The 24,449-nt window shown below is 46.1% G+C and overlaps 1 protein-coding gene across 4 annotated transcripts in view; it reads left to right on the top strand.

Moving 5' to 3' along the window:
- The first annotated feature begins 3,983 nt into the window (after nucleotides 1–3,983).
- Nucleotides 3,984–24,449, top strand: part of LOC309351863 (uncharacterized protein) — a 77,409-nt gene continuing 56,943 nt past the window's right edge. For 2 of the 4 annotated variants that reach the window (XM_081879992.1, XM_081879991.1), the window contains exons 1-3: nucleotides 3,984–4,129; nucleotides 8,403–8,547; nucleotides 9,444–13,802. In XM_081879992.1, coding sequence (XP_081736118.1) covers nucleotides 9,696–11,291 — 1,596 coding nt within the window. In that variant the 5' untranslated portion in view covers nucleotides 3,984–4,129; nucleotides 8,403–8,547; nucleotides 9,444–9,695 and the 3' untranslated portion in view covers nucleotides 11,292–13,802. Of the gene's footprint in view, nucleotides 4,130–8,402; nucleotides 8,548–9,443; nucleotides 15,788–24,449 lie in introns of all 4 variants that reach the window. The other 2 variants (XM_081879990.1, XM_081879989.1) reach the window with 1 other exon arrangement.

Raw genomic sequence — 24,449 nt, 5'->3', positions numbered from 1 at the left:
ATTTTCGGCCCATTCACCCCGTTTGGAGAAGTCCCTTTGGAGCTCCTTGCAATCTCTCTCCTTGCAATCTCTCTTTATTTGCTCCGGTTGGCTGGACTCCTCCCTTTATTCCAGAGGGACCCACAGGGTCAGCCCCACGAGCTGGGGGACGGAGCAGCCTCGCACCTAGATTTTTCTGTAACACCCCCCCTCCCAAAGAAAGGCTCAACATCCACGCCCATGGCCAGCCCAGACCCTGGAGCATCGGCATCTCTGCCCCAGCTTGAAACGTGAGGAGGGGAAGTTAGGGGCTGCAGTGCTGGCGAACCTTATCTCCCCCTCCCCGTCCAGACAGAGGAATGGCCTTGTGGGGTTGGACAAGAGAGTCCCATCTGGGTGGTGTGGAGTGGGCAGTGCGGGGGCTTCTAACTGTAAAGTAGGGAGGGCCCTCCTGAGTCATCGAGTTGAGCCCCCAGCATAGCAGGAATCTCAGCTAGGCATCACAGGCAGGGGGCCATCCCAGCTCCCCCCACCCCACCCAAGGAAGGCACTCTCCCCACTGGCTGTGCTGTACTGCCCTCTGAATGGCCCCTCCTGGCACACTTCACTGTGGCCAACGACTCTTCCCCAGGGAGGGCATCTGAACAAGAGACCACCCCCCTGTAGGGTGCTGGGTTGATGTCCGCCAGGCTAAGGAAAAGCAAAGCAGCTGCGCATTGGCACCGAGGGCTCCCAGACTTCAGCCAGTGCCCTCCAGCTTTTCTGAGTGCAGGCATAGTGCTGGCTGGCACTGAGGGGAACTGCAGGCCAACCTGCCTAGGGGGCACCTGCGTGGAGATGGCGGTGCCAGGGAGAAGAGCAGCGGGTTCAGCCAGAGGCTCCTAAAGGCTCTGCCCAGTTTCTTGGCGTGGAAGATGTGACCAGCCAGCAGGGTGCTGGCCCCTCCTGGCCCCTGTTACCCAAGGTAAAGGACCCCTGGTCAAGTCCAGCCAAAGGCGACTATGGGGACTTAGTTCTGAGTAAGCGAGCATCCGATGGAACGGCAAATCCCTTTGAACCGCGTAGGGGTTACTCCTAAGTAAGCATGCATCAGGCAGGGCTGCAGAGGGGTGCTTCCAAAAGCAGCCAGTTTGCACATCTCATGGGATTTAATGTCTTGCCATTATGAATCCACGGGGATAAGTGCATTTACACAGACACATTTCCGCAAAAAGACCCAAACTCCGGCATGTAGCCGCAGGTGATACAATAGGAGCCTTTCTGCAAATGGCCTTTGCAACACAACTCACTGGGTGGTACAAAGTACACACATTTGCCTCTTTGCAACTGATGCTTCCGCTTAGCCCCGTTTCCTCAGTGAATCCACCCATTTCTGGATGAAATGTAACTGGTTGAAGGAATACAGCTCGGAGCTAAACATTATAAGTTAAGAGCATTTGCAGATGACCTAGTTTTGACATTGCAACAGCCAGAAGCCAGTACAAAAAGAGTTTTGGAACTAATTGAAATATTTGGTCAAGTGGCAGGTTTTAAATTAAATAAGCAGAAGACAAAGGTGCTGGAAAAAAATTTAACGATGGGGGGAAAAGATAGTTTTCAAAGGGAAACTGGCTTGGAAATAACAAAAAAAGTGAAATATCTGGGGGTGAATTTAACATCTAAGAATGTGAATTTATTTAAAGACAATTATGAGAAATGTTGGTTGGAAGTGAAGAAAGATCTTGACATATGGTCTAGGTTAAGACTCTCCTTGTTAGGCCGAATCGCTGTTATTAAGATGAATGTATTGCCGAGATTGTTGTTTTTATTTCAGACACTACAAATTTTGGACAAGATGGACTGTTTCAAGAGGTGGCAGAAAGACATATCTAAATTTGTCTGGCAGGGCAAAAAGCCCAGAATTAAGTTTAAGATATTAACTGATGCAAAAGATAGGGGGGGTTTTGCCCTGCCGGACTTAAGACTTTACTATGAAGCAGCAGCTTTCTGCTGGTTGAAGCAATGGCTACTTCTTGAGGATACAGACATTTTGGACCTGGAAGGGTATGATAACAATTTCGGCTGGCATGCATATCTATGGTATGACAAGGTAAAGGTCTATAAAGGTTTTAAAAATCATATTGTCAGGAAAGCTTTGTATAATGTTTGGAATCGATATAAGGATTTGTTGGAAAGTAAAACCCCCAGATGGTTGTCACCAATGGAAGCAAGAGCGGTGAAAAAACTTAATATGGACTCTAATTGGCCAAAATATTGTGAAATTATAGAATACGACGGTGAAAAGGTTAAATTACAGAGTTTTGAGAAACTAAAATCCAAGGTGCGAGACTGGTTACATTATTATCAGATAAATGAGACTTTTAAGCAGGACAGGAAACTAGGATTTCAGAAGGAGAGGTCGAAATTAGAAACAGAATTGCTAGAATCCAATACTAAGAACTTGTCTAAAATGTATAACTTGTTGCTGAAATGGAATACACAGGATGAAACGGTTAAATCAGCTATGATCAAATGGGCACAAGACTTAGGTCATGATATTATGTTTGCTGACTGGGAACAGTTATGGACCACAGGCCTTAAATTTACGGCATGTAGTGCCTTGAAAGAAAACATAATGAAAATGATCTATAGGTGGTACATGACCCCAGTCAAGCTTGCAAAGATTTACCATTTGCCCAATAACAATTGTTGGAAATGTAATGAGTCGGAAGGAACCTTCTACCACCTTTGGTGGACCTGCCCAAGGATTAAAGCCTACTGGGAAATGATCTATAATGAAATTAAGAAAATCCTTAAGTGGACATTTGCTAAGAAACCGGAGGCTTTTCTCTTGGGCATGGTCGGCCAATTGGTACCAAAGAAAGATAGGACATTTTTTATGTATGCAACTACAGCAGCAAGAATCCTTTTGGCAAAGTATTGGAAGATGCAAGAACTACCTACTCTGGAAGAATGGCAGACGAAGGTGACTGAATTTATGGGACTGGCAGAGATGACCGGCAGAATCCGTGACCAGAGGAGAGAGACAGTGGAGGAGGACTGGAGGAAATTTAAAACATATCTTAAGAACTGTTGTAAAATTTTAGATTGATAAAATGTCAAGGGGTAAGAAACAGAGAACTACAGCTGTAAATATTTAAATATTTAAGTTAAGAAAATTCAAGGGAAACTAAATTTAAAAATCGAACGAAGGATTGCTAAAAAGAATTGTGAACAAGGGTGCAGTGAAGGGGAGGTATGGGGAAGTCATGTGTTGTTTTTGTGTTTTCTTTTTTGTGTTTGAAAATTAATAAAAATTATTAAAAAAAGAAAAAAAAAAGAAATGTAACTTCTGCCAGGAAAACCTGAGCTGAAATAGTAAGGAGAGCAAAACAGCAGCCCTGTCTGACCCCCGTCAGCCTCCAGACTCCCCGAGTCACGTGGCAGGAGATTCTTCCTGAGCGCCCCCCCCCCCGTGAGATGGGTATGACATCATGGATGATCCATATAATCCATTGATGATCCACATGATCCAAGCAGACTCGTCCAAAGGTCAGATCTCTAGGCCTGAATGAAACGGGTCTGCGATGCTGGATTCTGGAGTCAAGAAATCCGCCCTTTCCAGTGATCTCTCCGGCTGGCCCGGAAAAGGCAGCGAGCAGGAATCCTCAGGGATCCCGACGGACAGACAGACCTGTCATGTTGCCAAAACACGAACTCGGAGTCTGATCTGATTTCCATGCAGAACTCATTTTGTGACTTCGCTGTTGGATTGTCGGGATCAGCCCCTCCCCCCTCTCCCGATCCCCAGAAGGAAGACGGGGGGGGGATTTCCTCTCCTCCTCCTCCCCCCCCCCCGCTCAAAACTTTCCCTCCCCTCTCGGCACATCCTTCTCTCATCCCGCCCCCACAATCCCAGATCCCGCCCCCAATACATTGCTCCTCCTCCTCCTCCTCCTCCTCCTCCAATCCGGCTTCGCTCCGGAAATGAGGGGGGTAGCCCCCCTCCCAAGCTGGCTTCTTCTCTCGGAAGTGGAGCGTCCACTCCGGATTGCTGCTCTGCCCCGTAGCTCTAGGGGGGGGGGCGCTTTCGGAAAGGGGAGGGAGGAGGCAGGGGACCCCCCCCCCGTGGATGTTGCAGGAAAGGAGAATCGGGAGCGAGGAGAAAGAGGTACAGGGGTCGCGGGGGGGGGGAGAGAAGGAGGGGGGAGAAGAGGACCCAGAGACCCCCGCCAGCTCCCCCAAGCGCCTTCCGTGGGGCCTGGATCCCGGCACGCGGGCTGCGAAGGGAGCTTTTCTCGGCCCCTCAGGCGCCTTGGCGGGGGCGGGCATGGGACCCCCACCCAGGGAGTCCCCATGAGGACCCCATCGCCCCGTGTCCCCCGCGCAGGCATCCCCGGAGCGCTGGGGGCTCCGCGCAGAGAGAGTTGGGCCACGAAAGGGTTAACGGGCACGAGGGATAGAGACCCCCCGGTCCCTCCCCTGCTTCTCTGGGGGGGGGGGGCGCCTCCGGCTGGAGAGATGGGGGCGCAAGGTGTGGGTTGAGCAGAGCCAAGGGAGCCTCTGGATGCAGGGGAGACTCAGGAGAGAGGGAGGGGATCAAGGAAATTGGGGGGGGGAGGGAGAGGAGCATCCCTGGGGCAAGGAAGGGCAGCATTGGCGGCGGCGGGGGGGGAGATATCGCGTCTCCATTGTGGCAGCTGCGGGGGATCTCTGGTGGAACAGCCTTGGCTTCTCCCTCCCGCCCAGTAATCGACCCCCCTTCAAGGCGACCAGAGAGGGATCCCTGGAAAGTGGGGGGTCCTGCCCCCCCACCCTTCCTTCCCGCAATCTCCATCCTCTTCCCGCCCCATAAGTCCCTGCCCGGTCCAGACACAGCCATTCTGCCCAGTCCATTCCTTGGTCCCCTGGAGAGGAGAGGAAATCCAGAGGAAGAGATGTCAGTATTTGTAAAAAGAAAAGAAAAGGTTCTGGCCCCCCTTTGTCGCCTCAGCCTGGTCCTTGGACCCTTGTCAGCATAGAAGAGCCCACGAGAAGAGCATCCTTGCAGAGATCTTTCTGCTTTTACAGTGGACCCTCGGGTTACATATGCTTCAGGTTACAAACGCTTCAGGTTACAGACTCCACTAACCCAGAAATAGTACCTCAGGTTAAGAACTTTGCTTCAGGATGAAAACAGAAATCGTGCTCTGGTGGCACAGCGGCAGCAGGAGGCCCCATTAGCTAAAGTGGTGCTTCAGGTTAAGAACAGTTTCAGGTTACGTATGGAACTCCGGAACGAATTAAGTACTTAACCCGAGGTACCACTTTATTCTCAAAAGTCTTTCTGCAAAAGCGACTGACCAACTGTACACACATCAACACTGCCAGCTTTCACCAACCAACCAACCAACCCAACACCCAACTAACATTTCTCACTCTATATATACAACCCGCAGCTTTTTAAGCATTAAAGAAACAGCGGCCAATTTTTAGCCGTGACAAGAGAGGAGGGGGGAGGCCTTCTCAGAAGCGGCTCTTGGTTTCCGCAATCCCACCCAGGAAGCAGCCAGAAGCCTTTTCCTCTCTCTCAGGCTTCCATCTTTAATGGTCCTTTCTTGAGGATGAGGATAATGTACACCTGTCATCAGAAACAGGGGTGCAGAGTCCATGGAATGGCACTCAGGGCTGATAGAGAAGTTGCACCTCAAAAGCATTTCTGTTCCTCTTATTCTTTGTAGCCAATGTCAGAGTGACTGACAAGCTGAGATACAATCCTTCAGCATCCGATGACAGCGACTGCATGAATCTTTTGTCATGTGACAAAGACACATGAGTGCAGAAGCAGCAAAGCAGGCTGGGAAGTGCAGGGACTGCACAGTCATTTGGGCCTCCTCAATTTATTCAGGCTTAACTGCTAACTGTGGAGTCATTCTGACATGTGACGTAGTAGCCAGTTGCACTTTGTGCTCTCTGTAAGATTTCAGCAACAGTCTGTCTGTCTCAGCCGTGAGCAGAGTCCGTATGCAATCTCAGTCAAACTGTTTGGAACCATGTTGTTTATGAAGAAGCTTATTTTAATTCAGTAAAGCTTCTTTAAAACTCTGCATTATTAATTTACGCTGCGTGTCATCTTCCCAGTCAAAGGACCCTTTTCAGGATAGACAGTGCCTGTGGCTGGAGGCTCTACACACCGGGTGTGCCTGTGGAGGCCAAAGACTGCCAGTATTAGCACAGGTGAGGTGTGTGACCTCCCCAAATTTACAGACTGTATATAAATGAGAAGTCGTGGGTGGGATTATATTTTACAGCAACCCTGTGATTTTCTCCACCCATAAGATTTTGTGAGCTGATATAGCAGTACGAATTCCAAAATAACTTTAAAAAACCCCACAAGATCATCATCATCAGCATCATCATCATAATCATCATCGCATTTATACCCCCAGGCCTTAGTTTGCCTCCCCACGAGCTAGAGAAAACACCAGCTTTGAATCATACAGAGTAAAACTACCAGAACCTTCTTGGACAAATAGGTTAGGAATTATCGCTGTACTTAGATCCGTACTTTTCTATGCCTGAAAAATGCAACCATGACACTGGGAATGTTCAGGAATGCAGGAGAGGATATATTGTTTGATTATATCCTTTCCAACTTGTGCTAACAAGTTGTACAATTTAGCAGAGTAACATTCCCTCTTTTAAACTTACAGCGGATGCGTTTGCTCAGGCTCGCTAAAGCCTCTAAAATAAGTTTCCTTGGTAATTTCCACTTTAGTCCCTCGTAAAAAGATAGACACGACACAGTCTTCTATAAAAGTATAAAAAGAGTTTACTCACACATTCTGTTCACAAATGGATCCCAGAAGGCAGAGTCCAAAATGACCCGCAGGCTGCGCACCTGGTCCTTCAGGGGAACAGTTATCCCATCAGGACCAGGAGTGCCCCCCCTCCCCCAGGGACAGTATTTCTGACTTGTCAGGATTCAACCTCAATGTCTTAGCCACCATCCATCCTCCAACCACCTACAGACAGCCACACAGGGCATTCACCATCTTCACTGGTTCCAATTTAAAAGAGAGGAAGAGCTGGGCATCATCCACATACTGGTGAACACCCAACCCAAACCCCCTGATGATCTCTCCCAGTAGCTTCATATAGATATTAAAAAGCATGGGGGAGAGGATGGAGTCCTGAGGCACCCCACAAGTAAGCATCCAGGGGTCTGAACACCACTCTCTGGACATGGCCCAGGAGGAAGGAGGGGAACCACTGCATAGCAGGGCCCCCAGCTCCCCTAGAGGGTCCAGAAGGACACCATGGCCAAAGGTCTCCAAAGCCGCTGAGAGATGCATCAGAACCAGGAAAGAGCTTCCCCCTCAACCTCTGGCCCGTTGGAGATCATCAACCAGCACAACCAGGGCATTTTCAGTCCCATGATGAGGCCTGAATCCCGATTGGAAGGATCATGGCTGCAGGAGCTTTCTTGGTCCTGCACCCCCAAAAGCTCCAGCCGCAAGACTTTCATTAGCTTTGAAGGGGCCACATGATACATTGTGGTCTTTTCTTTGAAAAACAAGTATTTTGAATACTTTTACAGTGCCGTATGATGTAAATATGGGATCCAGGTGGCGCTGTGGGTTAAACCACAGAGCGTAGGACTTGCCAATCAGAAGGTCGGCGGTTTGAATCCCCGTGACGGGGTGAGCTCCCGTTGCTCGGTCTCTGCTCCTGCCAACCTAGCAGTTCAAAAGCACAAAGTACAAGTAGATAAATAGGTCCCGCTCCGGCGGGAAGGTAAACGGCGTTTCCATGCGCTGCTCTGGTTCGCCAGAAGCGGCTCAGTCATGCTGGCCACATGCCCGGAAGCTGTACGCCAGCTCCCTCGGCCAGTAAAGCGAGATGAGCGCTGCAACCCCAGAGTCGGTCACGACTGGACCTAATGGTCAGGGGTCCCTTTAACTTTACCTTTATGATGTAAATTTTGTTTCTGTTTCCCTTGTTCCACATCGGAGAGACTTTGATACACAGCTCTGAGCCCATCTCCCCACTTGAAACTGCTGTGTTTGTAGCACTGCCAGCCTGGGCAGTGGGTTTGGGGGTCCCGGGCTGCCTAGACAACCAGACCCCCTTCTCAGCCCGGCTGATATGGTCCCAAGGAAAGCAGAGCAGTAGGTTTGGCACCAGCTTGGCTGCAGGAGTTGAATGAAGAAGGTGTGCACGACACCTTCCAACCGTCTTATAGACTCCACTCTGGATTTGTGTGGGTTTTCCTCCATAGCCTTTTCTTCTCCTGAACATAACTCACGAGGCAGTGAAGGTTTAGGACCAGAGTTTTCCTTCTCGATGGGCTTCCTTCCCCGGTTGATGATCCCATCTGCCCTTCACTTTCCTCTGCAGGATGGGCAGAATCTGCCTTCTGGACTGTGGGATTCACTGTTCTTCTCATCCTCTCCATCCACCAGGGCTTGACTTCAGGTGCAGCAGAATTGCCCAGCCCTCCAAGGATTTGAGACCCATCAGTTTTCCTCACCTGGTTTTGCCAGCCGGTTGAAGCCATTCCTGGGATCGTGGCCCCTGATTCATTCTGACAGCTTCTGGAAGGCACAGGTGAGAGCTGAGTGCAGGGTGGGGACCACCAAAGGTACTATCGCTCCCATGACACCTCATGACATCATATAATAGCTATATTTGAGACAGAAGCGGAATGAATTCATGTCTCTAGAAATAACACAACTTCAGGCCATCAATAATTCAACACTACATATTCAAGGTTGAAGTTTTCACTAGTACAGTTATCCATTTGCCTTTCATATGCAGCTTTTTCAGTGTCACTTTAGGATGGGCTCGAGATCAGGCAGCCCATCATTATTTTAAGGAACAGTGGGGGTCTGGGATTCCGATGTGCCAGCTGCTTTCCTTCTGCTTCTCCTGCTCTCTCCATGCAATGCGAGGCATGTAGACAGAGGTCCATCTCCAAGAACAGGAGCTTCCCTGAGCAGCCATTCAGCTGACCCCAAGCACCAAGCCTTGACACTAGTTCTCTGACTGACCCAGACCACAGTCCCTGGAAAGGATGTAGACCTGGGCCTCCCAAAATGGTCCACATGGACCTCTTGTGGCCAATGAAACTGTGCAGGTGATTCATGAAGATCTAGAGGTGGATGCAGGATTATGATGCAGAGGATGGGGAATGTCCAAAGGAACGATGGACCAGAGAAAGAGAGGGCCTGTTCACGGACAGAGAGCAGCTGCCTTTCCTGTGAGGAAACAATTGATTTGAAAAGGCTGTATTCCGAGATCATGCTGCTTTATTAACGATGATTGAGGATCATGAAAGGTGGTGATGCATTACTATCATTTGATGACATTCCTTTTTCATTTCCTAAAAGTTGGGAACATGGGTAGGAGGCGGGGGAATGGAGGAGATGTTGAAATAAGAGAAGGGGCTAATGGAGCTTGATGTGCTCTCTTTCCCTTTGTTCTCTTCCTTGAAACCCAAACAGGATTTTCTTTCCTCCCACTCTGAAGAAGGTGATGGAGAAGACATTCAGAATTCCAAGGAATGGGGCACCTTTCGTTTCATGAGGAATAGAAATTAAAATGTGGGATATGCTTCATTGAATGAGGACACATAGCTCACATCAATGACTCCGAGAGGAGAAACCATTTAAAGGTATGGAGTGTGGGAAAAGTTTCGCTGATAGTGGAAAACTTAGAAGACATCAGCGGATTTACATGGACAAGAAAGGATTACAATGCAGGGAGTGTGGAAGAACTTCAGTCAGAGAGGATTCCTCAATATACATCAGCGGACTCACACAGGGGAAAAACCATTTAAATGCATGGAGTGCGGAAAAAGCTTCCGTCAGAGTGGACACTTAAGTTCACATCTACAGACTCACACAGGGGAGAAACCATATAAATGTATAGAGTGTGGAAAGAGCTTTAGTGATAGTAGAGACCTTAGAAAACATCAACGGATTCACACCGGGGAGAAACCATATAAATGTATAGAGTGCGGAAAGAGCTTCAGGCTGAGTGGAGACCTTAGAAATCATCAACGGATTCACACAGGGGAGAAACCATTTCAATGTATGGAGTGTGGAAAAAGCTTCCGTCAGAGTGGACCCTTAAGTTCACATCTACGGATTCACACGGGTGAAAAACCTTTTAAATGCATGGAGTGTGGGAAGAGCTTCAGGCAGAATGCAGAACTTAAATTACACCAGCGAAGTCACACTGGTGAAAAACCATATAAATGTATGGAGTGTGGAAAGAGCTTCATTAACAGTGGGCAGTGCAATATGCATCAACGGACTCACACAGGGGAGAAACCATATAAATGTATAGAGTGCGGAAAGAGCTATAGTGATAGTGGAGACCTTAGAAAACATCAACGGATTCACACAGGGGAGAAACCATATAAATGCATAGAGTGCGGAAAGAGCTTCAGGCTGAGTGGAGACCTTAGAAAACATCAACGGATTCACACAGGAGAGAAACCATTTCAATGTATGGAGTGTGGAAGAAGCTTCTGTCGGAGTGGACACTTAAGTTCACATCAACGGACTCACACGGGTGAAAAACCATTTCAATGTATGGAGTGTGGAAAGAGCTTCAGTCGGAGTGGACACCTCAATAAACATCACCAGACTCACACAGGGGAGAAACCATTTAAATGTATGGAGTGTGGAAAGAGCTTCAGTCGGAGTGGACACCTCAATAAACATCACCAGACTCACACAGGGGAGAAACCATATAAATGTATGGAGTGTGGAAAGAGCTTCAGTCAGAGTGATGGACTTAGAAAACATCAACGGTCTCACACGGGTGAAAAACCATATAAATGTATGGAGTGTGGAAAGAGCTTCAGTCAGATTGGAAACCGCAATATGCATCAACGGACTCACACAGGGGAGAAACCATATAAATGTATGGAGTGTGGAAAGAGCTTCAGTTTCGATGCAGGCCTTAGATCTCATCAACGGACTCACACAGGCAGGGGAAAACCATATAAATGTATGGCATGCGGGAAGAGCTTCAGTCAAAAAGGAGACCTTAAATTACACCAGCAGACTCACAAAGGGGAGAATCCATTTAATGCATGGAATGTGGAAAGAGCTTCCATCAGATTGGAACACTTAGAATACATCAACGGACTCACACAGGGGGAAAACCATTTAAATGCATTGAGTGCGGAAAGAGCTTCAGTCAGAATGGAGACCTTAAAACAGATCAACGGATTTACACAGGGGAGAAACCATATAAATGTGTGGACTGTGGAAAGAGCTTCATTCAGATTGGAAACCTTAGAAAACATCAACGGACTCATAAAGGGTGAAACCATTTAAATGCATTGAGTGCGGAAAGAGCTTCAGTCGAAATGGAAACCTTAAAACACATCAACGGATTCACACAGGGGAGAAAACATTTAAATGTATGGAATGTGGAAAGAGCTTCAGTCAGAGTGGACACCTCAATATACATCAACGGACACACACAGGGGAGAAACCATAAGAATGCATGGAATGCGGAAAGCGCTTCAGTTTCTTTTCTTTTTATATATATATATAATATTTATTAAGATTTTTGAAATATTACCGTAAAAATGAAAAAGAAAAGGAAAAATACAAAATAAAAACAGTTAAAAACACACCTATTTTCTATTACTTATTTTCCTTTGGCTTATTTCCTGGACCTCCTCATACTTCCCTTTTTTGTATTCCGCTTCAATTCATTGGTTCAGCAAATCCTTACCATTAGATTTTAACCCATTTATAACCCTTTTTTCATATTCTCTTAAAGCATTACAGCTGGGAACCCTTAATTGCTATCCAACATCATTCTATCATTCATTAATTTTACAATATTTCTGTAGATAGTCTTTAAATTTCTTCCAATCTTCTTCCACCGACTCTTCTCCCTGGTCTCGGATTCTGCTAGTCATTTCTGCCAGTTCCATATAGTCCATCACCTTCATCTGCCATTCTTCCAAAGTGGGTAGTTCTTGTGTCTTCCAATACTTTGCAATGAGTATTCTTGCTGCTGTTGTAGCATACATAAAAAAAGTTCTGTCCTTCTTTGACACCAATTGACCGACAATGCCCAGAAGAAAGGCCTCTGGTTTCTTCAAGAAGGTATATTTAAATACCTTTTCCAGTTCATTACATATCATTTCCCAGAAGGCCTTAATCCTTGGGCACGTCCACCAAAGGTGAAAGAATGTACCTTCAGTTTCTTTACATTTCCAGCATTTATTATCGGGCAAATGATAGATTTTTGCAAGCTTGACTGGGGTCATGTACCACCTGTCTATCATTTTCATAATATTCTCTCTTAGGGCATTACATGCCGTAAACGTCATACCTGTGGTCCATAACTGTTCCCAGTCAGCAAACATAATATTATGTCCAACATCTTGTGCCCATTTAATCATAGCAGATTTCACCGTTTCATCCTGAGTATTCCATTTCAACAGCAAGTTATACATCTTTGACAAAATCTTAGTTTTGGGTTCTAACAGTTCTGTTTCTAATTTTGATTTTTCCACCTGGAAGCCAATTTTCTTATCCAAATTATATGCCTCCATTATCTGATAATAATGAAGCCAGACTCACACTTTGTTTTTTAATTTCTCAGAACTCTGCAGTTTCAGTCTATCTCCTTCTTGTTCCAAAATTTCCCAATATTTTGGCCATTTGGCCTCCATATTGAGCCTTTTCAGAGCTTTCGCTTCCATCGGTGACAACCACCTTGGGGTTTTATTTTCCAGTAAATCCTTGTATCTTATCCAAACATTAAACAATGCTTCCCTGACAATATGATTTTTGAATGCTTTATGTGCTTTGACCTTAGCATACCATAAATATGCGTGCCATCCAAATACGTTGTTAAAGCCTTCTAGATCCAAAATGTCTGTATTTTCAAGAAGTAGCCATTCTTTCAACCAGCAAAAAGCTGCTGATTCATAGTAAAGTTTAAAGTCTGGCAGGGCAAATCCACCTCTTTCCTTTGCATCAGTTAATATCTTAAATTTTATTCTGGGCTTCTTGCCCTGCCAGACAAATCTAGAGATATCTCTCTGCCACTTCTTGAAACAGTCCACCTTGTCCACAATTTGCAATGTCTGAAACAAAAACAACATTCTAGGCAATACATTCATTTTTATCACAGCAATACGACCCAACAGTGAAAGCTTCAAATTTGACCAAATTTCTAAATCTTTTTTCACTTCTGTCCAACATTTTTCATAATTATCTTTAAATAAGTTCCCATTTTTGGCTGTCATATTAATCCCCAAGTATTTCACTTTCTTAACCACAGTCAGGCCTGTCTCATTCTGAAACCTCTCTCTTTCAATCGGTGTTAAATTTTTCTCTAAAACCTTAGTTTTTAGCTTGTTCAGTTTAAATCCTGCCACTTGACCAAATTCTTGAATTAATTCTAAAACCCTTTTAGTACTAGATTCTGGCTCCTGTAACGTCAATACTAAGTCATCTGCAAATGCTCTCAGTTTGTACTGTTTGGCTCCAACCTGTATACCTTTAACCAACCGGTCTCTTCTAATCATATTCAGCAGAACCTCCAGGACCGATATGAAAAGCAGTGGGGAGATTGGGCACCCCTGTCGTGTCCCTTTTTCTATCTTAAATTCTTCCGTCACCACATTATTTACAATTAATTTAGCCTTTTGTTCAGAGTATATTGCACCTATACCATTTTCAAAACCTTGGCCTACCCCCATCCCCTGTAGGTTCTTCTTCATGAAACTCCAAGAGATATTGTCAAAAGCTTTCTCCGCATCCACAAATATCAGAACTGCTTTAGTGTTTATATTCACTTCTAGTTTTTCCAGAATATCAGTTATGTTCCTCAAATTATCAGACAAGTGTCTTCCTGGGAGAAAGCCCGCTTGGTCTTTATGAATCTCTTCCATCTATACAAAGAGCTTCAGTTTCAATGCAAGCCTTAGAAGACATCATCTGACTCACACAGGGGAGAAACCATTTAAATGTATGGAGTTTGGAAGGAGCTTCAGTCCGAGTGGAACCCTTGATTTACATCAACAAACTCCCACATGAGAGAAACCCTAGAAATGTCAAGTAGACAGAGGTTCAGTCCTAGTGGAAGCCCTACATCCACAGACTCATGGACAGGAAGAACTTTAACACTAGACACCCTACAAACCCATCAACCCTCAAAGAGGAGAAGCTGTTTAAAGGGAAAGATTGCAGAAAGGGCTTTAGTTATAATGGAGTGTTTGAGGAACATCTAAGGACTCAGAGGGGAGAACCCATTGAGATGTATGGAGTGTGGGACATGTTCCTTTCAGAGTTTATTCTTTTCTTCACAGCAATGAACTCAGCAGAAAATCCATCTTAAAAGCATGTCATGTATTTGAGGTTCTGCTGTTTATATCTATAATTGTATAGTAATGAAATTATGAAGGTAATGTCTCACACTAGTGAATATAATTTTAGATGTAAGGTACCTTTTGATAGTGAGGGGGAGTTGGTGAATCTGGATTTCTGGTGGTGAGTGAGGATTAGGACTGGGCGATCTATTAATCTCATCCTATACCGGTTTCTAGACCACAGTGTGATAACTTTTCAAAAACAATGGATATGGCAACACACCACAGATCACAGTGTGTTTTTCTCATTTGCCTGGAAGCAGCTGGCAGAAAGCTTTTCTTCGTGAAGCCCCTGCAGATGCTGAGTTGCTGACTTCCCTCCCAGACGACAGGAAGCGAAAGACACACCTCCATTGCCCTGTGTCCTTCCAGCCTCTTTCCTCCCTTGCTCCCTTCTGCCGGTTTGTGTGCCTGACTTAGATATCCTGCGTGCTGTATTTTTTTTACTGCCGAAACTGGATTTGCTCTCAGAAGCTAAGTTTTGTGCCTCACTGGGGACCCAGTGAGAACTGTATGCTTTGAAAGCTCAGTAAACTATTACTGAAGAAGTCCTGCTGCCTCTGTGTGTGTTTTTGACCTCAGTGTGGGACTTGCTCTGCACGAGGCCCCTACCCTGCTGCTTCTTGGCCCATGCCCTGGAGTTGCTCTACTCAAGCATGCAAGACGGTTTTTGCACCAAACTCTGTCATCCCCCCACCGCATGATCTCCAAACATTGCTTCTTCACCAGAAATTCATCCCTGCCTCCTAAGCATTCTGAAGAAAACTGATAATACTGTAAGTTAATGGGTGATTCCCCCCCAAGCCTAATTGCAAGAGGGGAACGGAGGGACTGCAGGGACCAGGGAAGTCTCCTGGGGGGCCCATCTTCACTCATGAACCCCATGGGGCAACCCCAGAGCTCCTGCTTTTTCTGGGGTTTGGCGAAGGTAGTATTTTTCCATAGTCCCAGAAGTTTTTATTCAGTCATGCTGCTAGGGAGTTTTCCTACCAGAGGCCCACAGTTCATACTGCTATCATACTGATTTTACTGTTGTTTCTGCTTTTGCTGTCATGGAACAGCTGGGTGCAGGGGGGGAGGCACCAGTTGGGGGACCTACAAGGGAAGAAGGCTTAAATCCTGGGGACTTGTGGTGGGATGGCAGTGAGCAGAAAGAGGGAGGAAAGGGAGCAGAATGGGAGGGGAGGTGTTGCAAGCTGAGGAGGAAACAGGGTTTGGTGAGCGGGAAGAGGCTGGGGCAGAGAGCAGTTTGGCTCAGAGGGAGGAGAGGAGGGGGCCAGGAGACCCAGAGGAGGCCAGCTGCTGAAGCATCCAGGGAGACTCCCCCTCCTGCTGAGACCAGCTCCCCTCTCCCCTGGTCTCCCAGAGTACACAGAGAAATCCAATTCAGACCCATGAGCCTGTACATTATATTAATGGGCGTAGGGTTTTTTTGTCCCAACATGCATCACTTTAATCTCATTGACAATGAACTGTATTTTCGGCCCATTCAGCCATTTGGAGAAGTCCCTTTGGAGCTCCTTGCAATCTCTCTCCTTGCAATCTCTCTTTATTTGCTCCGGTTGGCTGGACTCCTCCCTTTATTCCACATGGACCCGCAGGGTCAGCCCGACGAGCTGGGGGACGGAGCAGCCTCGCACCTAGATTTTTCTGTAACACCCCCCCCCCTCCCAAAGAAAGGCTCAACATCCATGCCCATGGGTGCCTGTGGCCAGCCCAGACCCTGGAGCATCTGCATCTCTGCCCCAGCTTGAAACGTGAGGAGGGGAAGTTAGGGGCTGCAGTGCTGGCGAACCTTATCTCCCCCTCCCCGTCCAGACAGAGGAATGGCCTTGTGGGGTTGGACAAGAGAGTCCCATCTGGGTGGTGTGGAGTGGGCAGTGCGGGGGCTTCTAACTGTAAAGAAGGGAGGGCCCTCCTGAGTCATCTAGTTGAACCCCCAGCATAGCAGGAATCTCAGCTAAGCATCACAGGCAGGGGGCCATCCCAGCTCCCCCCACCCCACCCAAGGAAGGCACTCTCCCCACTGGCTGTGCTGTACTGCCCTCTGAATGGCCCCTCCTGGCACACTTCACTGTGGCCAACGACTCTTCCCCAGGGAGGGCATCTGAACAAGAGACCACCCCCCGTAGGGTGCTGGGTTGATGTCCGCCAGGCTAAGGAAAAGCAAAGCAGCTGCGCATTGGCACCGAGGGCTCCCAGACTTCAGCCAGTGCCCTCCAGGTTTTCTGAGTGCAGGCATCGTGCTGGCTGGCACTGAGGGGAACTGCAGGCCAACCTGCCTAGGGGGCACCTGCGTGGAGATGGCGGTGCCAGGGAGAAGAGCAGCGGGTTCAGCCAGAGGCTCCTAAAGGCTCTGCCCAGTTTCTTGGCGTGGAAGATGTGAGCAGCCAGCAGGGGCTGGGGCTGGCCCCTCCTGGCCCCTGTTACCCAAGGTAAAGGACCCCTGGTCAAGTCCAGCCAAAGGCGACTATGGGGACTTACTTCTGAGTAAGCGTGCATCAGATGGAATGGCAAATCCCGTTGAACCACGTAGGGGTTACTCCTAAGTAAGCATGCATCAGGCAGGGCTGCAGAGTGTTGCTTCCAAAAGCAGCCAGTTTGCACATCTCATGGGATTTAATGTCTTGCCATTATAAATGCACGGGGATAAGTGCATTTATAGAGAGACATTTCCACAAAACACCCAAACTCCGCCATGTAGCCGCTGGTGACACAATAGGAGCCTTTCTGCAAATGGCCTTTGCAACTGTTACGGAAGGGGGGGGGGCATGTCTTCTTCACCTTCTTCTTCGCTACAATATATCAATTTATTTCCAATTGTCAAAAGGGACTAAAATCTATAAAATTCATAGAAAATCAGCGTGCCAGTTTGCTCAATTACTCTAGGACTCCATCACATCTCCCCTGTCCAGCATAATCCCTCAAGCAAAGTGTCAAGACCTTAATCCTTTCAAATTGTTCTGATCAGCCTTTCCTCCAGACAATGTCAGGTGGCAGACTATGCATATTTGAGACCATTGTCTTTTCATCCCCTGGAAGTGTTTATCTGTGCATATCTCCAGCTCTGCATATTCCCCCCTCCCTCCTCCATATGTTAATCTGTGCAACCCCTACCTTACTGAACTGCTGATCTGTGTAACCCAACCTCCCTTTAATATATTCATGATGTAATCTGTGTAACCAAACCTCTCTTTAATATATTCATGACGTGTTTTGCACTGTATTCTGGGACATGGAGGGAGTTTCAAAAACTCATGTCACCCCTTTCTCACTGTTCAATCTCGCCTTGAACCTGTTGCGCAATAAACTTGGATCTTCTGCAGTTTGCTCCTGTCTCCGGCTGAGCTCATTTTCCTCCGCAGGGACCCACGGACTTAGTCCGATGAGCTGGGTGGCAGAGCAGCCTCGCACCCAGATTTTTGCCGTAACAGTTGGCGCCCCACGTGGGGCATGCGGTTCTCCCGCGTTGCTGACCGGGGGCCCTGAAATCTTCAGCCGGCACCAGGCCATTTTGCCTGGGAAGATCCTTTGGACCCCTGGCCATCCTCCGGGCGGTAATCGAAAGCCCCAGGAGTTCAGCCGGGGAGCAAAGAGGGATCCAGCCGGCTTATTCATCAATCCGGGGATCATCATAGAAGACATGTGAGTATAAGGAAAAGGAAAAATCCAGTGCACTGGTGGGAAAGGGGTGGAAATCTCCTGGCAACTGAATTCTCTGCCCTCCTCTCTATCGCTCCTTCTCGCCTGTCTCTTGGTCCAATTGGTGAGAGAGACCGTGGACTGCTGCTCGACCCGAAAGGGGGGTTCTGAGCTCTATCTCTTTCTCTAAAAACCCTCCAGCCAGCCGCACCAATTGGGAGTCCGAAAGTAAGACGGAGAGACCCGACTTGAAAGATAGCCGACTCTCCGCAACGGGTATCCCAGTTGAAAGCAAGGGGTTGGAGTTCTTTTTCCGAACTTCCCGAGCGTCCTTCCTAGGGGGCAGGAAGGGGTCTTGCTTTCTGTATCAATCCCAGCCGCACTGGTCGGTGCCACGTAACACGTGTATCGTGCGTGAGCCCGCTTCCAAAAGCAAGGGGGATTTTCGGTTCAAAACTCTATCCAGGGATCACCCGATCTGGCACCGCACGGCGCGGGCGTTCAGTAGGGCCCCTTTTCCTGAGATTGACGATAGGTAGGAGGTTGCCAGGAGGGATAGCCCATGAGGAATTGGGCGGGATCGGCAGAGTGGAAAAGGACCCCAGGTTATTGACTAAGGAAATAGGAAGGAATACCGGATAGCTAGAGCTCTTTAAAAACCCTCTAAGGAAGTTGCCAAGCGACTAAAGACCCCTCTTTACTATGAATCCTGTATTAAGTATATCAATCTCCTAGATATACCAATCCTTACCGCCCTTTCTCTTCCCTCTTTCTGTCTAGACACGCGTAAAACATAAAATGGGTACCCAGGCTTCCAAACGCGAGCGGGCTCACTCTGGGAAGAAGGCTTCTAGAAAGCCATCTCAGTCTCAGAAGGACCCTGACTCTCCTCTCCAATTTGTCATCACGTATTGGAAGACGATTCCTGGCCACAAATTATTATCGAAGCAAAATTAGAACCTCTGTTCTGAAATCTGGCCCGCCAGCACCGCCTCCGCCAAGCCCGAATTGCGTTGGCCGGCTGGTTAACTGGTGGTGTTTGAAGAGGCAAGGAGGCTCTTAAAACCATGTGGGACCTTCCTACTAATTTCACTTAATGAAGCTAAAGGAAGCAGCCCAACTCCTTGCAATAACCAACTAAAGGATGAGAGTATATATGTTTACATGTTGTCTGTTATGTGTGTTGTGTGTTAATACATATATGAGAATATGTGTGTTTACATGTTGTCTGTTATGTGTGTTGTCTGTTCCTTCTGTCTCTGACAGACTGCCTTTCTTAAGCGCGCATAGTTTAAACTGCAAGCTTGCTTCAAAATTTTAAATTTAAGGAAGCTATGCTGGACCTTATCAGTCCTAAATAAGACAAAATGAGAATGAAGGGTGCAAATGTTTACCCCACCTCTTGCTTTGCTGCAACTTTTCAGATCGTGAGTCTACAGTCTATTTTGGAATGTGAATGTTTCTAATGTGAATTAGATGTTTCTGCTGCAAAAGCGTAGGTGAGCACCACTGCTCTCTCAAGCTAAAATGCAGTGTATTTATTTCATGAAGCACATGCCTATGAAAGTATGGTTTTCCTTCTAAGAAAATATCTGAGTCCAGTTTTAACTTTCATTTGGTTGGACAGAAGAGTTATTGTAAGGCTCCTGATATCAGGCCTCTTTTCTTAGAAAATGCCCCCCCTTGTTTCATTCTGTCTCTTTCAGGTTTTTTTTCCTTTTTCTCTTCTTCTGTGCCAGGTAAATTTACTTCCGAGTAAGCTTCCTTTAAAGGAAACTGCAAAAGGGGGGGGGGCATAGATTAGGCTTAAAATTGTCACTTTTGTATTCCCTTTAAATCAAATCTATGGCTGTTTTAACTATGCTTTATAAGAGATCCTCTCCCTATCTTAAGAAAATGTTCACTTCAATCTTTCTTTAAAGATCATTTGTCTAGGAACTTGCACTCTAAGGAACTTGCACATCTAAGGAAGTAAACTCAAACTAATCTCAAGATCTGCTAAAGGGTTCTGTATAAAGTTAGGAATTTTTATTTTCCTCTTCCTTAGTACATGATAGGAGCACTGATTGTGCTCTCTTCCCCAGTAGTGCCTGTATACATAAGAATGTGTGTGTAGTACAAATCTTGCTGTGAAATCTTGCTGTGAACCCTATATTTTGGAGGGTTGGACTAGATGACCCCAGGGTCCCTTTCAACTCTCCCAATTTGTGGCTGTGTGGAAGGACATGTGTCCGCAAGCATCGCAGGGTAATTCTTAAATTCTGGTGTGGTGATGGAGTTGAAATTCAGCCTAGCTTTGCTCTCTAGTTTTAAAAGGTGAGAGGTGAAGCTGTGATGTTTTGAAGCACAACTGGTAACATCAAGCATTTGAGTGATTACAGTGTTTATCATTTTGTCTACTATTTAAAAATCAGACAAATACATATGGGCCTTGACCAATCCTGTAAATAAAGGGGCAGGAAAATTTTTGTCTGCAAATGGTAAGGCCGAAAAACTTAGAATGTTAAAAAATAATAATAAATAAAATAAAAATTCCTATGAATTCTGACTCTCTGGCCATTTTCCCATATATAAGGGCGCGGCATTGTTCCGCGAATGGCCAGAGGGATATTAGCCCTTTCCTGTACATAAAGGACGCAGTCGCTTTGCTTGGGCTGAAATTGCTAGCTTTTGTTGGTGAATACTTCAATTGCTGAGTTTCTCTTTTTTGTTTAAATCTAACCCTCTTTTAAAATCTACTCCTTACCCTTCCCTTATTCAAATTCTAATTTTGCCAAAAGATGCAACATTTCAATAGTAAAAAAGATTTGCTGAGACATGAACTCCGCACATGCACAGAGACTAGATCAGCTTTAAAAAAAAAAAAAAAAAGATAGGAAAAGGAGAGAGAGAGAGAGAGGAAGGAGGGGGGGAGAGGAGGTTTATGTTAAAACTTGGAACCATTGAGAGAAATCACCCTTAATGTGTCCCAAGTTTGAAATCTTAACATGCCAAATTCTTTTCACAGGTAAATATCAAAGAATTCCACCCCTCAATGGGATTTAAGTCACAGACTTTGTTTGTGTGCATTTTAGGAACAGCATTTCCTGACAGGCTTCTCACATGAAATAATTTTCCCTTTTAACAGGATATGTGAACAAAGTGTTTGTCCCTTTTTCCTCCCACAACAACTTTCTTTCTGTTCTGTGAAATCCCTGCTGTATTAGTGACTTCCATCTCTTCGTGGCTTTGACACTTTTAAAGTTACAAATAATCTGTTTCCATTTATTTAATCCGTTTTTCCATGATGTCTATGAAATTAATCGAAGCATAACCAAACATTGTTTGTGGAATGGTATTTGTTTACCTTTTGCCTGAGCATTTCTTATTAATTCTGTCATTTTGGCTAGTTCAAGGTACTTGCACAACTTTAAATTGCCATTCTGCTGTATTAGTGACTTCCATCTCTTCGTGGCTTTGACACTTTTAAAGTTACAAATAATCTGTTTCCATTTATTTAATCCGTTTTTCCATGATGTCTATGAAATTAATCGAAGCATAACCAAACATTGTTTGTGGAATGGTATTTGTTTACCTTTTGCCTGAGCATTTCTTATTAATTCTGTCATTTTGGCTAGTTCAAGGTACTTGCACAACTTTAAATTGCCATTAAGTCATTTTCCAGTATTTTGCTATTAACATTCTAGCCGATGTTGTCACATCAAGAAACACTCTTTTATTTTCATTGTTACTTCAGATTTCTTAAAATTCTGTGTCTTAGCATTTATTTATTTTGGTTCCTCATAGGTCATTGTGTGTGTGTGTTTGTGTGTGTGTTTTATTATTATTTTAACTGTGTCTTTTAAGTCCACCCTGCCCTTACAGGATATCATTTCTACAAGTGTGTTATTACAGATCCAATGAAAAGCTTCGCTACCACGAGACTTATTACCTGCAACAACAACAGACACAGTTTTCAAAGTGGCCACAGCAATTTCTTTCAAAGGGGAGGAGTTGAATTGCAAGGAGATTTTTTGACTTTTATATTCAACTGATATTTAATTAGTTTGTTGTGTATTATGTGTTATTATGTAGGAATGTTGAAATGTGTTTGACAGTGTTATTTCCACAAAGGGAGGAATTTGTGTGTGTGTGTGTGTAATTGTCTTATGTTTAATGTATACTGCCTTATTCCTTATACCCCAATGGAGGATTTTCATACACTTTATGCTTTCTAATGGATCAAGCTATTGTGTAGTTCAATGTTTAGATAACCACATTTCGCTGTCCCACCTGGCACACTGCCAACCTTCCCTACCCATTTTAAAATGTGTTAAAACTCGCTTTACCAAGGAGAAGCTTCAGGAAGGTGTATATGCCTTGATTTAGCAGGAATGATCCCTTATAGAGTTAAATTGACTTATTTGGACAAGTGCCCTTTTAAGAATGGTTTTCTTTTAACAGATTGGTTTGAAGAGTTGAGAACCATGGGGAAAGATAAATTCAAATTGGACTCAGTTTGAATTGGGCAAGTGTATCCAGGCTGCAATTAGCTTTTGGTCCTTAAAGTGCAAGTGCGCAACTTCCCATGACTGCAAGACCAATAATAAAACCCCCATAGGAAGCCAAGGCAAGGACATTTCCCTCAGGACGTGCCCGAACCTATGGCAGCTGTGATGAGTGCCAGGCAACATGGTTAATATGAAAGCCCTAAGTGGATTCACCAGGGATTGCCACTACTGTGAGACCACAGAAAAGCTACCTTGACACCTGAGAACACAAAAATGGCGGGCACAACAGGTGTCCTTTTTGCACTACTATACTTGCAAATGGCCTTAAGAGGCATGATTTGCAAGTCCCCTTCAGGTTTGCACAAACCCACACATCTAGTACGATAGATACAAAGTTATTATTTAGTGCATATCTATATAACGTAAACATACATTGTCTTGGTCCGTGTTGCTCCCTCCTTTGTTGCCCTGCTCAACCCACCTCCTTTTCCATTAGGGCCTACTCCCACTCACACGGCACCCCTACCTTCACCGAGATTTAGGGTGCGGAGAAAAGATTTGCAAGTTCTTACAGAACTTTAATGCAAATCTATCTCCGAATGGGGGACTGTTACGGAAGGGGGGGGGGCATGTCTTCTTCACCTTCTTCTTCGCTACAATATATCAATTTATTTCCAATTGTCAAAAGGGACTAAAATCTATAAAATTCATAGAAAATCAGCGTGCCAGTTTGCTCAATTACTCTAGGACTCCATCACATCTCCCCTGTCCAGCATAATCCCTCAAGCAAAGTGTCAAGACCTTAATCCTTTCAAATTGTTCTGATCAGCCTTTCCTCCAGACAATGTCAGGTGGCAGACTATGCATATTTGAGACCATTGTCTTTTCATCCCCAGGAAGTGTTTATCTGTGCATATCTCCAGCTCTGCATATTCCCCCCTCCCTCCTCCATATGTTAATCTGTGCAACCCCTACCTTACTGAACTGCTGATCTGTGTAACCCAACCTCCCTTTAATATATTCATGATGTAATCTGTGTAACCAAACCTCTCTTTAATATATTCATGACGTGTTTTGCACTGTATTCTGGGACATGGAGGGAGTTTCAAAAACTCATGTCACCCCTTTCTCACTGTTCAATCTCGCCTTGAACCTGTTGCGCAATAAACTTGGATCTTCTGCAGTTTGCTCCTGTCTCCGGCTGAGCTCATTTTCCTCCGCAGGGACCCACGGACTTAGTCCGATGAGCTGGGTGGCAGAGCAGCCTCGCACCCAGATTTTTGCCGTAACACAACACAACTCACTGGGTGGTAACAAAGTACACACATTTGCCTCTTTGCAACGTAGCCCCGTTTCCTCAATGAATCCCCCCATTTCAGTAAAACCTGAGCTGAAAGAGTACGGAGAGCAAAACAGCAGCCCTGTCTGACCCCCGTCAGCCCCCAGACTCCCCCAGTCACGTGGCAGGAGATTCTTCCTGAGCCCCCCCCTCCGTGAGATGGGTATGACATCAAGGATGATCCATATGATCCATTGGTGATCCCCATGATGCAAGCAGACTGGTCCAAAGGGCAGATCTCTAGGCCTGAATGAAACGGGTCTGCGGTGCTGGATTCTGGAGTCAAGAAATCCGCCCTTTCCAGGGATCTCTCCGGCTGGCCCGGAAAAGGCAGCGAGCAGGAATCCTCAGGGATCCCGACGGACAGACAGACTTGTCATGTTGCCAAAACAGGAACTCGGAGTCTGATCTGATTTCCATGCAGAACTCATTTTGTGACTTCGCTGTTGGATTGTCGGGATCAGCCCCTCCCCCCTCTCCCGATCCCCAGAAGGAAGACGAGGGGGGGGATTTCCTCTCCTCCTCCTCCCCCCCCCCCGCTCAACACTCTCCCTCCCCTCTCGGCACATCCTTCTCTCATCCCGCCCCCACAATCCCAGATCCCGCCCCCAATACATTGCTCCTC

Source organism: Podarcis erhardii (genome assembly GCF_964252035.2).
Source record: "Podarcis erhardii genome assembly, chromosome: 10".
NCBI lineage: Eukaryota > Metazoa > Chordata > Lepidosauria > Squamata > Lacertidae > Podarcis > Podarcis erhardii.
The sequence above is the reverse complement of the archived record's forward strand: the minus strand, read 5'-3'. Positions and strand labels throughout refer to the sequence as shown.